Source organism: Amphiprion ocellaris, chromosome 17 (assembly GCF_022539595.1).
Source record: "Amphiprion ocellaris isolate individual 3 ecotype Okinawa chromosome 17, ASM2253959v1, whole genome shotgun sequence".
Classification (NCBI taxonomy): Eukaryota; Metazoa; Chordata; class Actinopteri; family Pomacentridae; genus Amphiprion; species Amphiprion ocellaris.
In genome coordinates, this window is record NC_072782.1 from 726,907 (window position 1) to 747,427 (window position 20,521).

At 38.3% G+C, this 20,521-nt stretch overlaps 1 protein-coding gene across 1 annotated transcript in view; it reads right to left on the reverse strand.

Moving 5' to 3' along the window:
- Window positions 1–20,521, reverse strand: part of cntfr (ciliary neurotrophic factor receptor) — a 291,630-nt gene that overhangs the window by 116,510 nt on the left and 154,599 nt on the right. Inside the window, exon 4 of the mRNA XM_055019226.1 lies at window positions 8,002–8,235. Coding sequence (XP_054875201.1) covers window positions 8,002–8,235 — 234 coding nt within the window. The remainder of the gene's footprint in view (window positions 1–8,001; window positions 8,236–20,521) is intronic.

The window sequence follows — 20,521 nt, forward strand, 5'->3', positions numbered from 1 at the left end:
GTGTTTATGAAGCCTTAAAATATATAGAAATAATAAAATAAATATGGTTTCTACTTCACGGATTTTCATCTATCGCGGATGTTATGTTCCAGACCTGTTCCAGATGATGCAGAAATCTTTAACAAATCTGTGGATCCAGACTATAAGCAGCATCACTGCCAAAATTAAATCACTTGGTCCTTGTGTCATTTCTGACCTTCAATGAAAATTTCATCCAAATCCGTTAGTCCATAATAGAGTAATGTTGCTAACAGACAGACAGATTCACAGACAAATGTACGCCCATCATCACAGAATTCTAAATCATTCCTTGGCGAAGTAAAAAAATGCTGCATTTCTGACAATGCCATACGGGGGAATGAGCAGCCTTGGAGGAGTACTGCTGTCTCTGAGGGCTTTTATTGTTCTCACTAAGCTGTATTTATAAAAGTACCCTTAGATTTGAATATATCTGCTGCAGCAGCTCCAGCTTTTCTAACTGACTGGCTGGCTTTGAGTCCTGCAGCTGACTGATGCTCCAGCAGGGCGACTGGCTGGATATATGACCTGTGTTGGCTGGGAGGCTGAATGAAGGTGGGTGCAGTCCATGTTGCTACACTATAAATTGCTTTGCTGACGGCCACTGAAGGCAGCGATAGATACGAGAATGGACAAAGCCAGAAAAGGGCAGGACAGCAATAAGTTCCCTGTTGTGACAGCAAAGTAAAGGATGCTGTATTTCACCAAAGAGCCACAGAGTTTTATGACCTCTTGCTTTATTAAATTATAATGAACTTTTACTGGCCGTACTCTTTCATTTTACCTTTCACTTTGTCATCAGACTGTCACTGTTGATGTCTCTACCACTAAACATCCCTTGCTTCTTTCTTCTTTTGTTTTTTTTAAGATACGGTGTAAAGATGTCATCCTGCTAGTGCACACAAATACAAGTCCAGATGTCGGCACACAATCTGACATCCTCGCATATCTGAGTGTATTTTTTAAAGTAATTGTGGGTTTGTGTGTATCCAGAGTGACAGAGAGAATGTAAACATCCTGCAGCTGTATACAGCGGCGAAATAATGCAAAAAGGAAGAGAAACAGACGTCACAGCAGTGCTATACATTCACATGAAAACTGACATTGTGTTGACACATTCCATAAATCTGGTGTGAAGGTGGGGCACGTAGCATGACGTCCTCCACTCTTAATGCAAACCAGCATAAACACAAAGCAAACAGACGAGCCACAAAGGATGGAAAAATACGCAGAGAAAGATTCAGAAGAGATGAGAAGCAATGACAAAGTTTGAGGAGACAAAGAGCGAAGGAGGGAGAAAAAAAACAGCAAATCACAGACAGATGGCTGTGTGCTATTCTCCTGATAACACTTCTATCTGTGTAAAACATAACAAGCCCCCAGTGAAAGTCATAAACGCTGCATAAAATCAAACTATCATCATGGCGGTAATCACAACAAGTGTAGCCTGTCATGATGTAATTATCACTGCAGCGGCACGGCGCTTTAAACTTTTCTACGTGACAGTTAATGCCATGCAAAACACAGACAGGAAGCAGAGATTAGGAGGCACAACAGAAGACGGATCACCCAGAAACCAGGGAGAAGTCTGACTGAAACCAGGGGAAACTCTGAGGGAAACCAGGGGAAAGTCTGAGGAAAACCAGGGAGAAGTCTGACTGAAACCAGGGGAAAGTCTGAGGGAAACCAGGGGAAAGTGTGACTGAAACCAGGGGAAAGTCTGAGGGAAACCAGGGGAAACTCTGAGGGAAACCAGGGGAAAGTCTGACTGAAACCAGGGGAAAGTCTGAGGGAAACCAGGGGAAAGTCTGACTGAAACCAGGGAGAAGTCTGACTGAAACCAGGGGAAAGTCTGACTGAAACCAGGGGAAACTCTGAGGGAAACCAGGGGAAACTCTGAGGGAAACCAGGGGAAAGTCTGACTGAAACCAAGGTAAAGTCTGACTGAAACCAAGGTAAAGTCTGACTGAAACCAGGGGAAAGTCTGACTGAAACCAGGGGAAACTCTGACTGAAACCAGGGGAAAGTCTGACTGAAACCAAGGTAAAGTCTGACTGAAACCAGGGGAAAGTCTGACTGAAACCAGGGGAAACTCTGAGGGAAACCAGGGGAAAGTCTGACTGAAACCAAGGTAAAGTCTGACTGAAACCAGGGGAAAGTCTGACTGAAACCAGGGGAAACTCTGAGGGAAACCAGGGGAAAGTCTGACTGAAACCAAGGTAAAGTCTGACTGAAACCAGGGGAAACTCTGAGGGAAACCAGGGGAAAGTCTGACTGAAACCAAGGTAAAGTCTGACTGAAACCAAGGTAAAGTCTGACTGAAACCAGGGGAAAGTCTGACTGAAACCAGGGGAAACTCTGAGGGAAACCAGGGGAAACTCTGAGGGAAACCAGGGGAAAGTGTGACTGAAACCAGGGGAAAGTCTGAGGGAAACCAGGGGAAAGTGTGAGGAAAAGGGGGACACATTGCAAAACTCAAAATCCTACCAAGTCTATTTGTCTTATTTTTTAGTCAAAATGTTTCTTTATTTTCTTTATTTAGAAATATTAGAATTTTTACTGATATATATGGAATCACTTTAGATATTTTTAGGATTTTTTGGAAGATTTTTACTCTTTTTTTGAAACTATGTACAAGAATTTTCTTGCCAAATTTGGGGGATTTTTTTCAATAAAACTTTTAAGGGAAACTTTTAAGGAATTATTGGAATTTTATTCCTGAAGGTTTTGCAAATTTTCAGAAATTTGAGGATTTTTTTTGCAGATTTTTTGGATTTTTTTCAGACAAGGAAATAATATTTTTTGGTGCCAATAAATGAAGACAACAGGAGGGTTAATACATCTCAAATTAGGAGGTTACATGAAAGCGAAAATGTATTTTTGAGTGAAAAACTGCTCTTTTTTTTTTTTTTTTAGCATGTCTGGCTTATTTTAAGACACCTAAGCTTGACAATCCTGGTAAAATATAGCTTAAAAAAAGTTTTCCCAGCTAATTTTAAGATCTCAATATTCTAAATATATCTTATTTCAAGAAATCTTATCAAGCCATTTTTCACTTGTTCTATTGGCAGATTTTTTCACTTATTTCAAGGTAAAAATTTCCTTGAAATAAGTTTTTTTTTCTTGTTTTGAGAGGGGCATGTTTTCCAGTGCAGTTTGGGGAAGAGTAATAGAGGGAATCGCTTTCACTTTCGGTTTCGAGCGGCGAATTAAAGTTGATGTTGCCCCGGTGAGCGTCTTGAAGGTGTCATAAAATCACCAACTGTTACCACAGCAATTATCCTCAGAGCCAGAATGAACCGCTGAGGGATTCTTCTACCAACTTCTAACTGACCCGATAAACGGTTACACAATGAACGTCTATTACCCTCACAGACCCCCAAAGAAAAGTACAAACACACACACACTCACATATTTCCTGGCCTGTTTATGCATTGCATCATTCACCCTGCTGACATAATCTACCATAACATAAAACTCTCATTAATGCAGTATTATTTTAGCATCCAGTAATTCATCATAGCCGATATGATTAACCAAACTGTCACGCTGCCGTATAGTCTCATTCATCAAACGTTTGCATGGAAATGTTACGTTTCTCATCACAGTAAATGCTTGTCGGGTGGCTTTTCTTTTCTATTGGTGCTGTTGAAGAGCAGATGGGATCATGGTTTAGCTGAAGGCAATGTGTGCTGTCCATTTTTTATATTCTATTTTCATTTTTTATTTGTTTTGGAAACTACGCTTGATTAAATGGATCATTTATTTTCTTATACGGTGTATAGTGAAGCCGTTTTCTTTATCATTTTGACCACAGACAAGGACAAAAAAAAAAAAAAATAACAGAACCAGTGTACTTTTCTTTCAGTTTATCTTCCTCTGATTGTGACCTGAGGTGGACCCAATAATGCAGCTCTGTCACAAAGGAAAACTGGAGCGGGCTCGTATTTTTCAGTGTCAGGGGAGTGATGAATCAAGGTTTTTCTTTTGCAGTAGATCAAAATTTGTCACTTTTGGCAACATTCAGAAATGTTCTTCCGTGATTGATGCCGAACAGATATCTAATTTCACCTGCTAGCGACCAAAGTCCTGCAGAGATTTAATTTAAAAATGACTAGAAACTTTTTTCTTGTTCGTTGTTGTTTTGTGTCTCAGTTTATTCATTTTATGTGTGTCATTTGGGTCATTTTGTGTCTGTTTTCTGTCTAGTTTCTCATTTTGTGTTAATTTGTCTCGATTTTTTGTTGTTTAGTGTCTTAATTTAATCATGTTTTGCCATTTTGTGTCTCATTTTTGTTGTTTTGTGTCTGTTTGTGTCAACCTGTGCCAATTTTTCTAGTCTTTTGTTGTTTCTTGTCTTAATTTAATGATTTTTTCACATTTAATGTATTATTTTTGCTGTTTTGTATTTCAGTTTGTTCATTTTGTGTCTCATTTTTGTTGTTCTGTGTCTCATGTTGAACATTTTGTGTGTCATTTGGGTCGTTTTGTGTCTGTCTTTTGTTGTTTTCTGTCTCATTTGTGCTAATGACCGAAGTCCTGTGGAGATTTAATTTAAAATGTGACTTTTACTATGAACAGAGTGAAACTGAGGGTCGACAGAGGAAACATGTATGTATAGATATATGTGAATGAATGCTGGCTGGAGGAGAGAACACATTCCTGTTTTTTTCTAATACAATAAGAAAACATTAATTCATGGTTGACTACCACTAGTTTTCCTCCAGTCTGTCATTTATCAGTAGACAAGTATCCATTAATCATGAGCCTGACAGATGTGTTCAAACAGCTGCACTGCAGGACGGAGGAGGAAGTTCAGGTAGGAGAAGCAGCTGCCACCAGAAATCTGAAGTATTAGTGAATTTAATAGAAATACTAACATTCTGGTTTACTTTTAGACACTAATGCCACTTATTTGATGATAAACAATGAAATCCATTTACATGATAACACCTATATTAACCAGATTAAGGACGTATTAAAATTTGGTTCTGTCATAGTTTTACTCTATGGTTTCATTTTTCATTAAAATATAATGTCCAGCACTAATAAGGAAACAACTGTAGCTAGAAGTAGAGGGAACTCTTTAGTGCAGAATGAAAGTTATAATGCTTTAAATCAGAGAAAAAGAGGGAAAAAAGTTGAATTTCTTTGATTATTTTAACAAATATTGAAAAAATTTGAAAAAAAAATGTACAAATTTTTTGTTTATCAATACTAGAAAAAAACAGTGATTCTGCATATTACACATGGTTTACTACTTATATTTTCTATTTCCATACTTGTCTCCTGTCTGCTCCATACACAGCCTGCAGTTCAGCCCAGTTCAGTTGATTAAAAAGGATTTTTGTCACCTGACTTTTAGTCACAGATGAGTCACTAATAGCTTCTCATTTGAATTATTATTTTTTTGCATAATCTGGTTTGTGCAAACACTTTTTTGGGGGTGATTTTTTTTTTTTTAAAACAAGACGTACAATAAAGTAAAATATCACAAATTTAAACTTTAAAATTTAGTAAAGTTTTCTATGAGTAGTTCAAGGACTGTTGGAAAAGTGAACATCTGTTGATCTTTTTGTTTGTTTTTACAGTTTCTGGCACTTTAAAGTTAGCATTTTGGCATTTTTTTTTTTTAAATATGCTTTTCAAATCTGCTGGTGGATTTTGGAGTTCAGGGGATTAATGTATGATAATTTTACACTGTGACTTGATGACTGTTCATCCAAAAACATTCATATACATTATGAATGAATATTATTCAAGAGAAAACACTTGAATTGTGAAATTTTAAAAGTCTAAATAAAGATTTTTCCCTCTCGAGTTAAACATGACTTAAAAGGTGTTTCCATTCTAATTGTCCTCAGGCTTCTTGTCAGAGTCCATCCTGTCTCCATTTTCATTCACAGACCTGGTGTGTGGAAGCGTCAGCGGCAGAATAATGGATCTCCGAGGAACCGAGGCCAGCCGACAGGTCACCACGACACGCCGTTAAATGACACCCATTTAGGTTCTGTGTGACTATTAGAAAGCACCGCCATAACAGCAGAAAGACCAAATGTCATTTTAACAACTAATCATCAGAAGCTGTCAGCTGGCAGCGCTGTGACGACTGTTACCAGCACTATTCAACTTTATATTGGTGTTTAAACTTTCAATGAAAGAGCCCTTCAAATATTATAACTCACTATTAAATTTGCCATTTGCTTGAGGAGTTTCACTGATCGAGCAACAAAACCACAAACAAGGATGCTCTGATTCAGGGGTGTCAAACATGCGGCCCGCGGGCCAAAACCCACCAGAGGGTCCAATCCAGCCCGCGGGACGACTTTGTAACTGTAAATCTATAAAACTATGAATTTATAATAGTTTCTAGACCACAACAGGTTGTTTTGATCATAAAGTAAAATACTAGATTGTTCATTATTCTTTTGTCATTTTGTGTCTCATTTTTGTAATATTTTGTCTGGTTTTTGTTGTTCTCTGTCTTTTTTTTTGTCTGACTTTTGTCATTTTGATCATAAAGTAAAATCTTATATCATTTAGCTCCAGATAGCTGTGACTAAATGTTGTGTTCCTTTGTAGATACTCTATGATCTGGAAGTTGTAATGTGGAAATGATAAACTGAGGCTGAATGTTGTTGGAATCGATTTTTTTTTCTTAAGTAATTTCAGGTTGTTCATGATGTTTTGTAGAAAGATAATTCCTTAAATGTGAACATTTTCAGAATGTATTTTTTTCACTACAACAAAGGAACCATTAGGATTTGTGGTTATTTCTAGGTTATTATGCTGTGGTTTTACTGGTCCACTGGAGATCAGACTGGACTGAATGTGGAACCTGAACTAAGATGAGTTTGACTCTCCTGGACTAATCAATTTTAATCTGAACTAAACAGCATTCAGGAAAGCTGGTAGCCAATGATTCAGTATTTCAATTCCAGTGGTCTTAAAGTCATAGAGTCAGGACCTGTGTGTGCATCTCTTCAGATCTAATGTGGCAGTAATGGAGGGCTGTAACTCCTTAACAGTATTCCTCTGTCTTCTACTTCAACACTCAGCGGACTGCCGAAGGGCTCGGTGTGGCAAAGCTGCATCCGCCGACTTACACATCAACAGAATTACTTTCTAGAGTCTCATCTGGTGACCTGATGAGTGGATTTTTAGATTTAGCTTCACAGTTAGCTCTCAAGATGAGCCAAATCCAAGCAGAAGGCTGGACAGAGTGACATTACACCTGCAGAGCATCATCCAGGTGAGAGGAAAGAGATGCAACCTAGTGACGGAAATTAAGATTCCAATAATAGAAGAAATATGTGCAGCTAATGTTTGTATCTGTCCAGTAATATTCCTCATTTCTCAGAGACTAACAGTATCGTGCACATAGTCAGAAATAGGAAGCAAAACCCTAAAAAGATGCAACAAGAACAACAAAATAAGCATCTGTTCTCAGCCAGAAAATATAAATAACGTCCCACGTGTCCATATCTAAAATAAGCAATTATTCAGAACAATACTGAATGTGCATTTTACTGTCAGCACAAATGTAAATGAATGTCATTTGTCACATGCAATGCTGACAGTGCAAAGAAATATACAGAAAAAAGCAATTTATGATAAAAGACTGCTGAATATAATGGCTTTGTTTTAATTCTAAGTTGTCAGTAAATGATGTAATTCTAATTATAGTGAAATTCCACTTCTTTCTGAGTCATAACTTAATCATGAGCAATACGTTTTTCCAGATGCTCAAAACTGCTGCAAGTCAGATTTTATAGAAGTTGTTTTTTGCTGTTGCACATCCAAACAGCTGAAATGTATATCATTCAGCATTATTCATTCATGCTGCATCTTTCTGTTGAAGTTGTAATTGCATCATGGTGAGCTGGACCATTTCCTCTTATTTCTTCCTCCCCTTCCTTCCCCTTTTTCGATGATTAAAGATTCATCACATCTGAAATGACTTCCAAACGTCTGGCTACTCACTGCCGATGTGGAGGAGGATGGTGTCGCGTCTCTCTCCGTGTGGGTTCTGGAAGCAGCTGTAGAGGCCGTTGTGGCCCAGATCCACCTGGGTCAGGATCAGTCTGGGACCTTCTAGACGGTGCTGGGCCTTCACGTCCGTCCCGTTCACCTTCCACGACACCGACGTGTTGTTGTCCAGGGAGCCGCACTGCATGGTGACGTCGCTGCCCATCCGCTCATACTGGTTCCTGGCAACTGGAGAAAATATAAATAATATGATCAGTGCTGTGTGAGAGCAGGGGATTCAGACAGTCACAATGAAAGAATTTATCATTAAATGGGCAACAAAGGCAATATTCTGAGCAGAGACATTCCTATATGTTGTGTTTTAATGGTTCCAAGCAACAAGAAACAGACAGAAATGATTTTTATTTCTCATTTTATCACACATTTCAACTAATATTTTAAACTGAACATGGAGAAATTAATAGTATTTGGATATTTGGATGTCGCAGTTGGTCCCATTCAAAGGCTTAAACAGTAAAATAATATAGATAAACGTGTCCAAACATGAATATTATGTCCTAAAATATAAACATAAGTACAAAAAGTATATAGATAATAAATAGTAATGGAGTTCTGTTTTTGTTTTTGCACAGAAGCATAGTTATTATAATTATTCATAGCTATATTGAGAGCTTTTAATTAAATGTACATTATGCACATTATTTAGCCACTGATACGTTTCATGCATCCATAGGGCCCAAGGGGTTTTTTAATTTTACATTTTTTTAACCATATTTCTGATGTAATTTTCCACTAATCGTGTATAGCGTTGCACAGTGAGTGAAAAACTGGAAAAGAAAGAAAAAAGCCAGATTTTTTTCTGGTAAAATCTAGGAAAGTCTCACAAATTTCAGCAGTTGAAAAACACTATAGACAAGCATGTATAAAAATGGAAGATTTGTCATAAAAATACAAGCATAAGTAGAAAAAGTACAAGGATAAAATGTATAATGTGCGTTCTCAGCATACAGTGTAACAAAGAGTAATGGGGTTATATTTGTGTTACTGCACAGAGAAGAAGGTATTTTAGTTTCACACATTATTGAGTGTTAGCTCAGGATCACTGCTGTATTTAGACTTTCTGTACCTTCTTTAGGCACTGATACTGAGCATGCAGCGGTAGGAATGGACAAAGGGGAAAGTTTTTAATCAGTTTTGTACAATTTGCACATTTTTCTGATGGGAGCTCTGGTAGGACTCTGGGATTAGGAGCTCAGGTCTGATCAGTCCCAGGAGACACGTCTGTTGACCACAAGGAACCAGGACCTCAGATTAACACTTAAACACTGAGGATCACAGCACAACAAGGAACAACAATAAGATATTGATCCCCATCTCAGGAGAAGTCCTCGGCTCTGAACAAAAGACAGAAAGACAGAAGAGAAACGTGTCCCCACTGGCCGGGATCAGATCTGTCCACATCCTCGTCTCGCTCTGATGTCTCTGTCCTCTCCTCCCTCCACAATGCCTCCACATTTTGCTCTTTTCCACCGGATCCAGCTTCCCTTCCTTCCCCATCCACCAGACGTGTCTCTAGATACAGATGTCAACCCAGAGCTTCATGTATATTTCATGTCCCATAACAGAGCCATCTATATTTAATGGGACAAGATCCTCGTCCCCATTAACATCACCCTGACACTGTTCATTCCGTCATTTGTTCCCCTTCCACAAACTCTCGCTCTTATTCTCTGCTCTCACGTTTTCTGTCCATCCCAGTTATCTCCACTCTTCCCTCCCCAGAATAAAATGCTGCATATGCATGTTAGTGGCAAAATAATAAATTAAAAAATAGCCTTTTTTTCTTTGATCTCGTCTCAGTCACTCTGAATGGGTTTGTGTGAGTTTATTTCCATAAAAAGATATTTGCATCTTAGAGAAAAACCATCGAGTCCAACTTTGATGTTTGCTTTGATGATGATGATGAGGATGATGATGATGATGTTGGTGTCCTTCTGCTGCATGTGACAAGGAGGAGAAGAAGAAAGAAGAGAAGAAGAAGAAGACAGGAGAGGAAGAAAAGGAGAGGGGAAGAGAAGAAGAAAAGAGAATAGAAGGAGAGAAGAAGAGAAGCGACGAGAAAGATAGAAGAGTAAGACAGTAGAAGAGTAGAAAAAGAAGAGAAGAGAAAGATAGGAGGGAAAAATAGCAGAAGAGAAGAAGAGAAAGATGGAAGAGAGAAAGATAGCAGAGGAAGAGAAGAGATGAAGGAGAAGAAGAGAAGAAGAGAAAAGAAGAGAAAGAGAGAAGAAGAGATGAGAACAAGAAGCAAAGAGAAGAAAATAAAAAGAAGAAGAGATGAAAAGAGGAAGAAGAATTCAAGACAAATGAAGAGATTTGAGGTCATCTGTGCAGCTTCTCTACAGTTTCAACAGGACGTGCTGTGGAATATTTTTAAATCTACTATTTCATCAAAGTGAGAGAAGATATTATTTAAAACTTTAATAATTTAATAAAAAGTCGTCCTCAGATTCCTGCGGCTGCCTTTAGGTGGCATTAAGCTGTTATCAGAGTGGAGAATGTAAAATCAGAATCCTCTTCCAGGTGATGTCATTAGAAAAGGAGAATTTATTCACAAGTTTGCAAAAAAAAAGGAGCTTTAGTTGGAGCTGAACCCTGAAATATTTTGCTTTCTGCAGTTTTTTCTGCTTGTCCTTGAGAGTCCACAGCTCTGATTCTCTGACCTCCTCACCACCATGTCCTCCTGATCTCTCCAGGTTCCTCTGTCCTCTCCAATATCCATTCATCTCTTGTCCATGTCACACTTCCATTTGTTTTTCTCCTTGTCTTTCTGCCGTCGCATCAACATCCACCCTCTCCTCCTCCTCTCAGTCTCCATGTCAGTCTCTATCTTTATCTCTGGTCCTCCACCTCGTCTCCAGCTCCCTCCCTGCCATCTGCCTCTCCATTTCCAGCTTTCAACTTTTCTCTCTCTCTCTCCATCTCGCCCCGTTTCGTTCATTTAGTTCACGATTTTGAAGTCGGTATGTAAACACAACGGACCACATTTAAAGACCGGACTATTTTTAGACGCCAGACAAAACTTTTGGAGCATATTAGCTCTGATGTTAGTTTCATTAACGATGTGCAAAATGTGCTGGAATGAAGCGAGGGCAGTTCAGGTCACATTCCCAACATTTCATCTCTCAATACTTTCCAATTTACCCATCTAGGACTTTTACTTGTTTATTGTAAAGATGTAAATCTTAAAGACGATCACAGAAAGAGCGTCGCCCAGCAGCTGGGTTGTGTCATTTCTAGACAACTACTGACCGCTTTCAGCTGCACTCGTAAACATTTGGTGTGCTGCTAAATATTTAAGACACAAAAGGCCTCAAAAACAAGCCGCGGTGTGAGTTTACATTAATGAAGGAACCTGTCATCCAGCTCCACAATGTGGCTCACTGATGTCCTTTTAATCGTTGTTTTTGGACAATATCAGCACAAAGTTTTCCATGCTTTAGTTCCAGCTTCATCCTTTAACACAGGGGAGTCAAACTCATTTCAGTTCAGGTTCCACATTCAGCCCAGTTTGAGCTGAAGTGGGCCGGACCAGTAAAATTCCAGCATATTAATGGAAAAAACTCAAATTTTTTCCTTTGTTTTTGTGCAAAAAGTATGTTCATTCAAATGTTCACATTTAATGAACAAAACATCATCAACAACCTGAAGTTTTTTCAGAAAAATGAATTCAATTTCAGCAATAATATGCCTCAGTTTATTATTTCCACATTGCAACTTCCAGATCACAGAGTGTCTACAAAGGAACACAACATGATAAAACAACAACAGTCAGACAAGAAAAGACAAAAAACAACAAAAAACAAATATTACAAAAATGAGACGCAAAATGACGAGAACAAAATGACAACAAATGAGACAAACCACATGAAACAAAACAGAAAGACAAAAAATTAGGAAAACAGTTACAAAGCGCCACAAATATTGACAAACGACAAAAAGGAGACAAAGAATTACACAAACGACACAAAAACAATGAATAAAGTGAAACACAAAATGACGAAAAAGACAAAGTATTGCAAAAATAAGACACATAATGACAAAAACAAGAACAAAACGACAAAAAACGAGACAAACGACATGAAACAAAACAGAAAAGAGACAAAAAATTAGGGGAAAAAAATTACAAAGCACCAAAAAATGGACAAACGACAAAAAACAAGACAAAAAACACAAAATGATACACAACACAATGAATAAAGCGAAACACAAAATGACAAAAATAAGACAAAAAATGCAAGCAAGACGAAAAGGAACCACAAAACGACAAAAACGAGAACCAAACGCCAAAAACATGAGACGAAAATCAGACATAAAAAGACAAAAAGCAACAAACACAAGACAAAATATTACAAAAATGAGACACAAAATGACAAAAGAATAACGAACAATCTAATATTTTATTTTATGATCAAAACAACTTGTCATGGTCTAGAAATGATTTTAAATTTATAGTTTTACTCATTTATAATCTGCAGTTAATGTCTTCTCTGGAATTTTTACTTTGATGGCCGGATTGGACCCTCTGGAGGACCACTTTTGGCCCATGGGCCTCATGTTGGACACCCCTGCTTTAACCTAGAAGCTCCAGTGTGATTTATTCTGGATGTTAATGAACTAAACACCAGGATCGGATCATGTAGAATATCTTGACATTCTGCTAGCTGCTCCCTTTGTTTACCCTCCTGAGTTATTCGTCTGTTTCTTATCTCCTCCTCCCTCTCTGGATCTCTGGATCTCTGGATCTCTGGATCTCACCTCTTCCTCTCCATCACTCTCTCTCCCTCTGACCTTGGAACTACTAACTTACGCTGCATATGAATCGCAGCGAAACGTCAGCATCCATCACCGGAGTGTATCTCAGATCATCGGCAGTCTGCGTGCAGAATACACTTTCCAGCAACAGAGGAACACTAGCGGATTCTTGTCATGACACGCGTGTCCTCACTCACATGTAAGCATCATTCCCTCCAGAGCAGCAGCCTAATAACCACAACCATTCAGCTCAAGTGCTATTGATCTGTGCCTAACAGACAGGCCACTGTAAGCAGCAGGAGTACGCTGCTGTTCCCAACCAAATGAGGACGATAATCAGCGCTGTCCTCTGCAGAGCTTCATTCTGACTCTTTTTATTCATTATTCTGCTTCTTTATGTTGATGCCAGAACAGAAAGCAGCTCCATGACCGTCCTCAGAGCCGAAGCTGATCAGATTAGCTATTTTGATAAAGAACGAGTCTTACCGATGATAAAATAATGATTGAGGATGATAAAAATATAAATTAATAACAGAGCTGAGGACACTGCTTGCTGCTGCAGCTCAAAGTGTGATCCAATCTGATGAGGTGCAGTCAGTTTGGACAATGTCCATGGAGCATTTTACATTTATTTTGGAGGCATCGGCGAAGTGGAAATGCTCCAAAACTGAACCGAAAAGGCCTCTAACCTACACTTATTTTTTATTTAACCCTTGTGTTGTCCTGCGGGTCAAAGTGAACCGTTTTAAAGTTTGAAAATGTGGGAAAAAAATATATTTTCACAGTGAAAACTTCCACATTTTCAACATTTTTGGGATTTTTTTTGATGGAAAAAAAGAAATGTTAAAAAAATGTTTTCTTTAAGAACATTTAGAAATATTTGAATGTTCTTAAGAGAATACTAGAAGTTTTACTGATATATGTGGAATCACTTATATATTAGATATTTTTAGGATTTTTTTGAAGATTTTTACTCATTTTTTGAAAATATTTCCTAGAATTTTCTTGTCAAATTTGGGGGATTTTTTTAAAAATAAAACTTTTAAGGAAACATTGGAATTTTTCTTCCTGAAGGTTTTAAAAATTTTCTGAAATTTGGGGAATTTTTTTGCAGAATTTTTGGATCATTTTCAGAAAATTAAACAATATTTTTTGGTGCCCGGAAATGAAGACAACAGGAGGGTTAAAATGTGATTTGGAATATGTAAAGTGCAATTTCTTCAACTGTTTTTCTTCAACTTCGTGCCTCATTGCTTCCATTTATTCTTATTTTTACTTCTTACTTCTACAGACAGATCAACAAGTGTTCAGACTAACATCCTAAAGTATAGCGAAGCTTCTTCCTAAATGCATCACTTGGGCTCAAAGTCACAGTTTCAAGCTTGAGAAAAGCACCAAATATGTCCCATCAGGAGCTCATAGAAGCATTAAGACAGTGGTAGGAGTTATTTTTAATGTCTATATGTTTAACTTTGGAATATATTTGTGTCCTTTGCTGTACTGGAAAGAATACCAGGGCTCAAGGTTCTGCAGGGAAGATTAGTTTTTACGCTAGTTTTTTTCACCATTATAGGAAAGTTGAACTCTGTATGCAGCGTGGGACTCTGCAGGGCGCTGAGGGTATTGTAGTTCTTATGCAGTCCTGTGATGTTTTCCCAGAGTACTGCATTACCATAAAGAGCCAACAGAATGTCATGTTTGGAGGTCAGTGGTGGAGAGACCTGCAGGACGTTACAATATGACTGTCCACGGGCTATTTAAAGAATAATGAACACACACACACACACACGCACACACACACACACACACACACACACACACACACACACACACACACACGCGCGCACACGCACACACACACACACGCACGCACACACACACGTTCACACTAACCCACCGGATAGACAGAGCATATCTGGTCCACCGGCTGTTTACTGAACTGACATAACGGATGAGACACTCACACAACTCAACACACTGCTAATGTGCATGAACACTAATGCACTCAGATGGATGAACTCACAGAGACATGCGTGAAAATGCATGTCAAACACACACGTGCACACTCTTTAGTAAACATGTAACTCAGTAAAACTGAAAAATGAACTTGTAGAACCGTTTACATCAGAGGAGTCAAACTCATCTTAGTCCAGGTTCCACAATCAGCCCATTTTGATCTCCAGTAAAACCACAGCATAATAACCTATAAATAACCACAACTTCACATTTATTTACAATCTATAAATTACCACAATTTCAATTTTTCCCCTTCGTTTTAGTGCAAGAAAGGTATGTTCTGAAATGTTCACATTTAAGGAATTATCTTTTTACAAAACATCATGACCAACCTGAAATGTATCAAGAAAATAAGTTCAATTTCACCAACATTCAGCCTCAGTTTATCATTTCGGACCGTATGTTGGACGCCTGTGATTTACACTCAGGATACACTGCACATATATTTACGTATACAAATGGTCTGTATTTATATAGCGCTTTACTAGACCTGAAACGATACCCAAAGCGCTTTACATTATACCATCACATTCACCCATTCACACTGATGGTAGAAGCTGCCATGCAAGGCACTAACTACGACCCATCAGGAGCAGTTAGGGGTTCGGTGTCTTGCTCAGGGACACCTGGACATGAGCTCTCCAGGCCAGGATTGAACCGGTAACCCTCTGGTTACAAGACAGCCACTCTACCCACTGAGCCATGCCGCACCATACATAATACACTAATACCAATCAGACGGTGAAATATCGGCGGACTGGTCGATGGAATCTGACTGTAAGTGGTTTTAACAAACCAGTGAAGGTAAAGATGAGCACAGATTCAGTTAAAGCTACTGGTGTTGAGGAGATGCTTTACAGAAGATAACCACAGAAACAGATGGAAAAGAATCCAGGAGAGATGAGATTCAGAGAATTAGCTGTTAGCTTTATGTGAACAGAACGACACCTAATAAATTCACGTCTTCATACTTTCTGCCCTGATTAATCGTTACTCAACCAGAAAGATCAGTTAGGGTCAAATTATTATCAGGCTTGTGTCAGAGTCAACTAGTGAGCCTCGCTGTTTGATTAAACTCTGCTGGAATGACTTGTTCAAACACAAGCGTCGCCGGACAGAACGATGTTAGACCTTCTGACTGCAGCATCTCCACTTCCTGTCATGAAGCGGGATCATTGATTCAGATGACAAAGTAGCTTCGGGTTTAACCCTCCTGTTGTCCTCATTTACAGGCACCAAAAAATATTGTTTCCTTGTCTGAAGAAAATCCAAAAATTCAGCAAAAAAATTCCCAAAATATGAAGTGGAAAAAAGGCTTTAATTTAACCTGTAATTTAAAGCTAAATAAAACATGAGCAGATGCTGAACAGATACAGGATGTGACACTAAACTTGGGAACTTTTTCTGTTCGTGGAGTGACTTCACTGATAACGCTACACTCCTGCAGCTTCTGACGTCTTTGAGGCTGTTGAAAAGGGTACTGGACTTAATTGCATCACCTTTTGACATGTTTTGTACCTTTGTGTGATTAAACGTCCTTCTCCTCATAATGTCACACTAATTTCAACTAAATTAAGAGCACAGAGGTGGAAGATCAGGAAGCTGCCATAAATCACTGTTGTACGGTATGAAGCTGACACTGACTCAGGAACAAACTGAGCTGTTATTGTTGAAACATGAAGACATTTCATAGTGTCTATATGTCACAACTTTAAATTGAGTCCACAAACAGGTGATGTTTCACTTTCAAAATCATGGAAGGAAATACAGGAGGTCTTCGTCTTACGTTGGAGTTCATTCCTACAGATAGACGGAAGTCGATTCTCACCATAAGTCTGAACTCCGGTGAAAATGTAACCAAAGCCATTCTGTGCATCACGATATCGATCAGTTCTTCAGAAAAGTCCTGAATACCAACGACTTTCATGCATGTATGAATCATTTTACTAGAAGATAACAGAATGTTGTAATGGACTGATATTGTTGTTGATGTTGTTGTTTCAATGTTTATTGTTCATTTCCAGATTTACCTAATGTCAGTGAACGTGCCATGTTTAGTTAGCTCACCTCTGATTGGCTGAGAGTCAGCAGTAGAGAGAGCTGGGAACGGTGGCTAATTCTGGAGCTAAGTTATGGGGTTTTTCTAGTTATTCTGGCGTTGACTACGGTCCACAGTAGCCTGTGTGAAGGTTCAATAAACCAGCAGAGAACCAGATAAAGTCTCACTCATTCATCACAGAGGGTCACTACAATATGTTGAACTGTTTTTACAACTTGACCCATGTTTCTTCCGTTTCTTCCTGTTCCCAGCGTTTTATTCTATCTAATTTCACTTCCATGGAGATGCTTTCCTTTTCTTCCAAGCATCAGAAGAGTCTGACTTCCGCTGGGAGCCATAATGAAGGACAGAAAGTTAGTGAATGTAGCACAATCCAAGGTGGAGTACAACCAGAGAACGGAAACAAAGCTGTCTGATAGCACCACGTGACGACGTATTCATCCGCTCTGATCGTCAACTAGTTCCACATAAGCAGTTCTGATGTAACGATGAAACGCTGTAAGTAGAGGACATCGTAAACCGAGGACTTCCTGTAGTTTGTGCTGCAGAAAGTGCAGTTTGACAGAGTTTGTAGAGCAGTAGCACGATAAAAATGGGATTCTACACGTGCACACACACAGGTAACCAGGCTGACATTCACACACACATGCACACACATCCAACAAGCACAGACCACATGAGACAAACAGCCTCTTGACCAGATTAGAATCCTGATGAGTCTTGATTAAGGAGAACCAGCTGCGTACAGTCGGTGTGTGCACATATGCATTCCAGTGCACAGAAGATCTGCCTCCTCACATGAACGCCTCTATCGTTCTACATCTATGGCTTGGCCTGTGCGTGCATGTGTGCGTGCACGTGTGTGCTTCCAGTGTGTGTCTGTGCGAGTAACCGGCTGTAAGTTATGATCCGACTGCACAGCAGCAGCGTGAAATGAAATTGAAGTTCAGGGCTGGCATTCTGATTTACCATCTCAGAGCGTTATATTCCCTCTGTTTGTGTGTCCGTGACAGAGTGTGTGTCTCTGTGTGTGTTTGTGTGTGTAGTTCTCCATGTGCAGGCTTCCTTACGGATTCATTGGCATGTACATATCAGACCGTGTGAGTCGGCGTCGCTTTCCAGCCGGGCTGTAACTCACTAGAACATTTATCAGTGAATCACATTTGTATGCCTGAGGGGAGCCGAGCCTTTTGAAAGTCCAACAGCAGAACGTGGGATTGGCTGACACACACAGATAGAGCCCAGGAGAATTATCAGTTTAGGTTAAGAAGATCACATTTTTTCACTCGGCGGCTGCACATGCTGATGCTGCCGGAGCCAATTGGACTGAAATAGAGAAAGAAAATGCAGCCAGTGATCGGCAGAACTGTGTTTTTTTATGCCATCTTCACTTCAACTGAAAATTAAACCTTGAACAGCCTCTATCTGACATAATATATTAATAAAACACAGAAGCTGGGAAAGCTGTGAGTATTTTACTAAACATCTGACCAACCAGAGCATGTTCTCCAATACAGATTTAATCTTTAAAGTTAATGAATGGAAAATAAATCAACACCAAAACAGACTTTTGGCTTCAAGAAAATGCATTTTTGATCATAAAAAACTCGCATTAGAAAAACTCATTCACAAATCTCACATTTATGTGTCAATATTAGATGAGAAACTCTACCTCCACTCAAAAATACATTCACCAGAAGCATAAATACTGGAATTTCATTGCAGATCTGCTTCAAATCGATATTAGTTGGTTTGGAAAGTGAAGTTACAGGTTGGATAAATAGTGAATGACTGGATTTTGTCAGGATAAGAAGAGGAAGAAACAGCAGCACATTATTTATGGGTTCACATGTCTAATTGAGGTCCAGCTCTCTTCGAGTTCTGGCCTTCACTTGTCTTTTCACTGGACCTTCGTGAGTTCAGGTATTCAGCAATCAAAAGCATTTCCACAATTATTTCAGTTTCTGTTCAGATCATCTTCCAGCCTCAGGTCATATTTATGTATTATTTCTGAACCTCACTAGCTCAGTTCTGAAAATCTAAAGCTGAAAAAACACTGGAAAAAGTCAAAAGGTTAGGCTTTAATGATGCCGTTAAACATTCTGACCAGAGAGAAGGTCAAGTGGATCATCGGAGGAAGAGAAGCAGGCTTACTTTATATATTCACCATCATATCTCACTTCCTCTTTGTGTCTGAAAAACAAACTGTTTTCTGAAATGAGAACAGGTCAGAATGCAAGGTTAAGTAGACTAGCATCACTCTTGGCTTTGCAATGTGTTTATTTACAGTCTTTCTCCTTCAGGTTTCTCTCTCTGGCTGGAGACAGCTTGTTTATTTGCAGCACAAACAAGAAATAAACTGATTTTACTTCAGCTACAAGTGTTTTCTCCAGGCTGGACTGAGGAAAACATCAGTGGATGTGTGTTTACTGCACAAAATAAGATCCAGGTTGGTTTAATGCACACAACCGTTCAATAGTTTGGGTTCATCCAGACAATTTCATGTTTTCCATGAAAACTCACACTTTTATCCATGTGCTAACATAACTGCACAAGGGTTTTCTAATCATCAATGAGCCTTTCAACACCATTAGCTAACACAATGTAGCATTAGAACACAGGAGTGATGGTTGCTGGAAATGTTCCTCTGTACCCCTATGGAGATATTCCATTAAAAACCAGCTGTTTCCAGCTAGAATAGTCATTTACCACATTAACAATGTCTACACTGGATTTATCATTAATCTCATGTGATCTTCATTGAAAAAATCTGCTTTTCTTTCAAAAACAAGGACATTTCTAAGTGATCCCAAAGTTTTGAATGGTAGTGTAATAAAATACAGTAAAAATATAGAACAAATCTAGTACAAAAATACAGTTAAAAATACAGGAAAAATACAGTAAAAGACAATAAAAATCTAGAAAAAATATAGTTAAATACAGTAAACATCCAGAAAAATATATAGTAAAAATACAGCAAAAAATATAGTAAAAATACAGCCAAAAATCTTGTAAAACATATTAAAAATACAGTAAAAAAATATAGTAAAAATACAGTAAAAAATATAGTGAAACATAGTAAAAAATAGTCAAATATATTAAAAATACAGTAAAAAATATACACAACCATTCAAAAATTTGGGGTCATCCAGGTAATTCCATGTTTTCCAGGAAAACTCCCACTTTTATCCATGTGCTAACAGAACTGCACAAGGGTTTTCTAATCATCAATGAGCCTTTCATTTCTAAGTGACATTTCTAAGTGACCCCAAACTTTTGAATGGTTGTGTAGATGTGTTTTTTTTTTTTTTTTTGAATTCTAACTCTGAATTAGTAATTCATTATGATGCCTAAGTGAATCAATAATGGAAATTCTGCCATGTGGGTGTAATTTTGGGTAAAATAAGATTAAATGCAATCAACAGTGTTGACTATTTGATACGTTTCTTTAATCGCTGTAATTTAAATCAGAGTTAATTATGTTGGATCCGCTTCCAAGAAATTCAAACATTTTTTTCACATTTTTTTGAAATTTTTTTTTTTACTCCTGTGTGACATTTTACAGACCAAGTAATTAATCAATTAATCAAAAAAGTAAAAATAATTGGGAGTCTAATCAGTAAT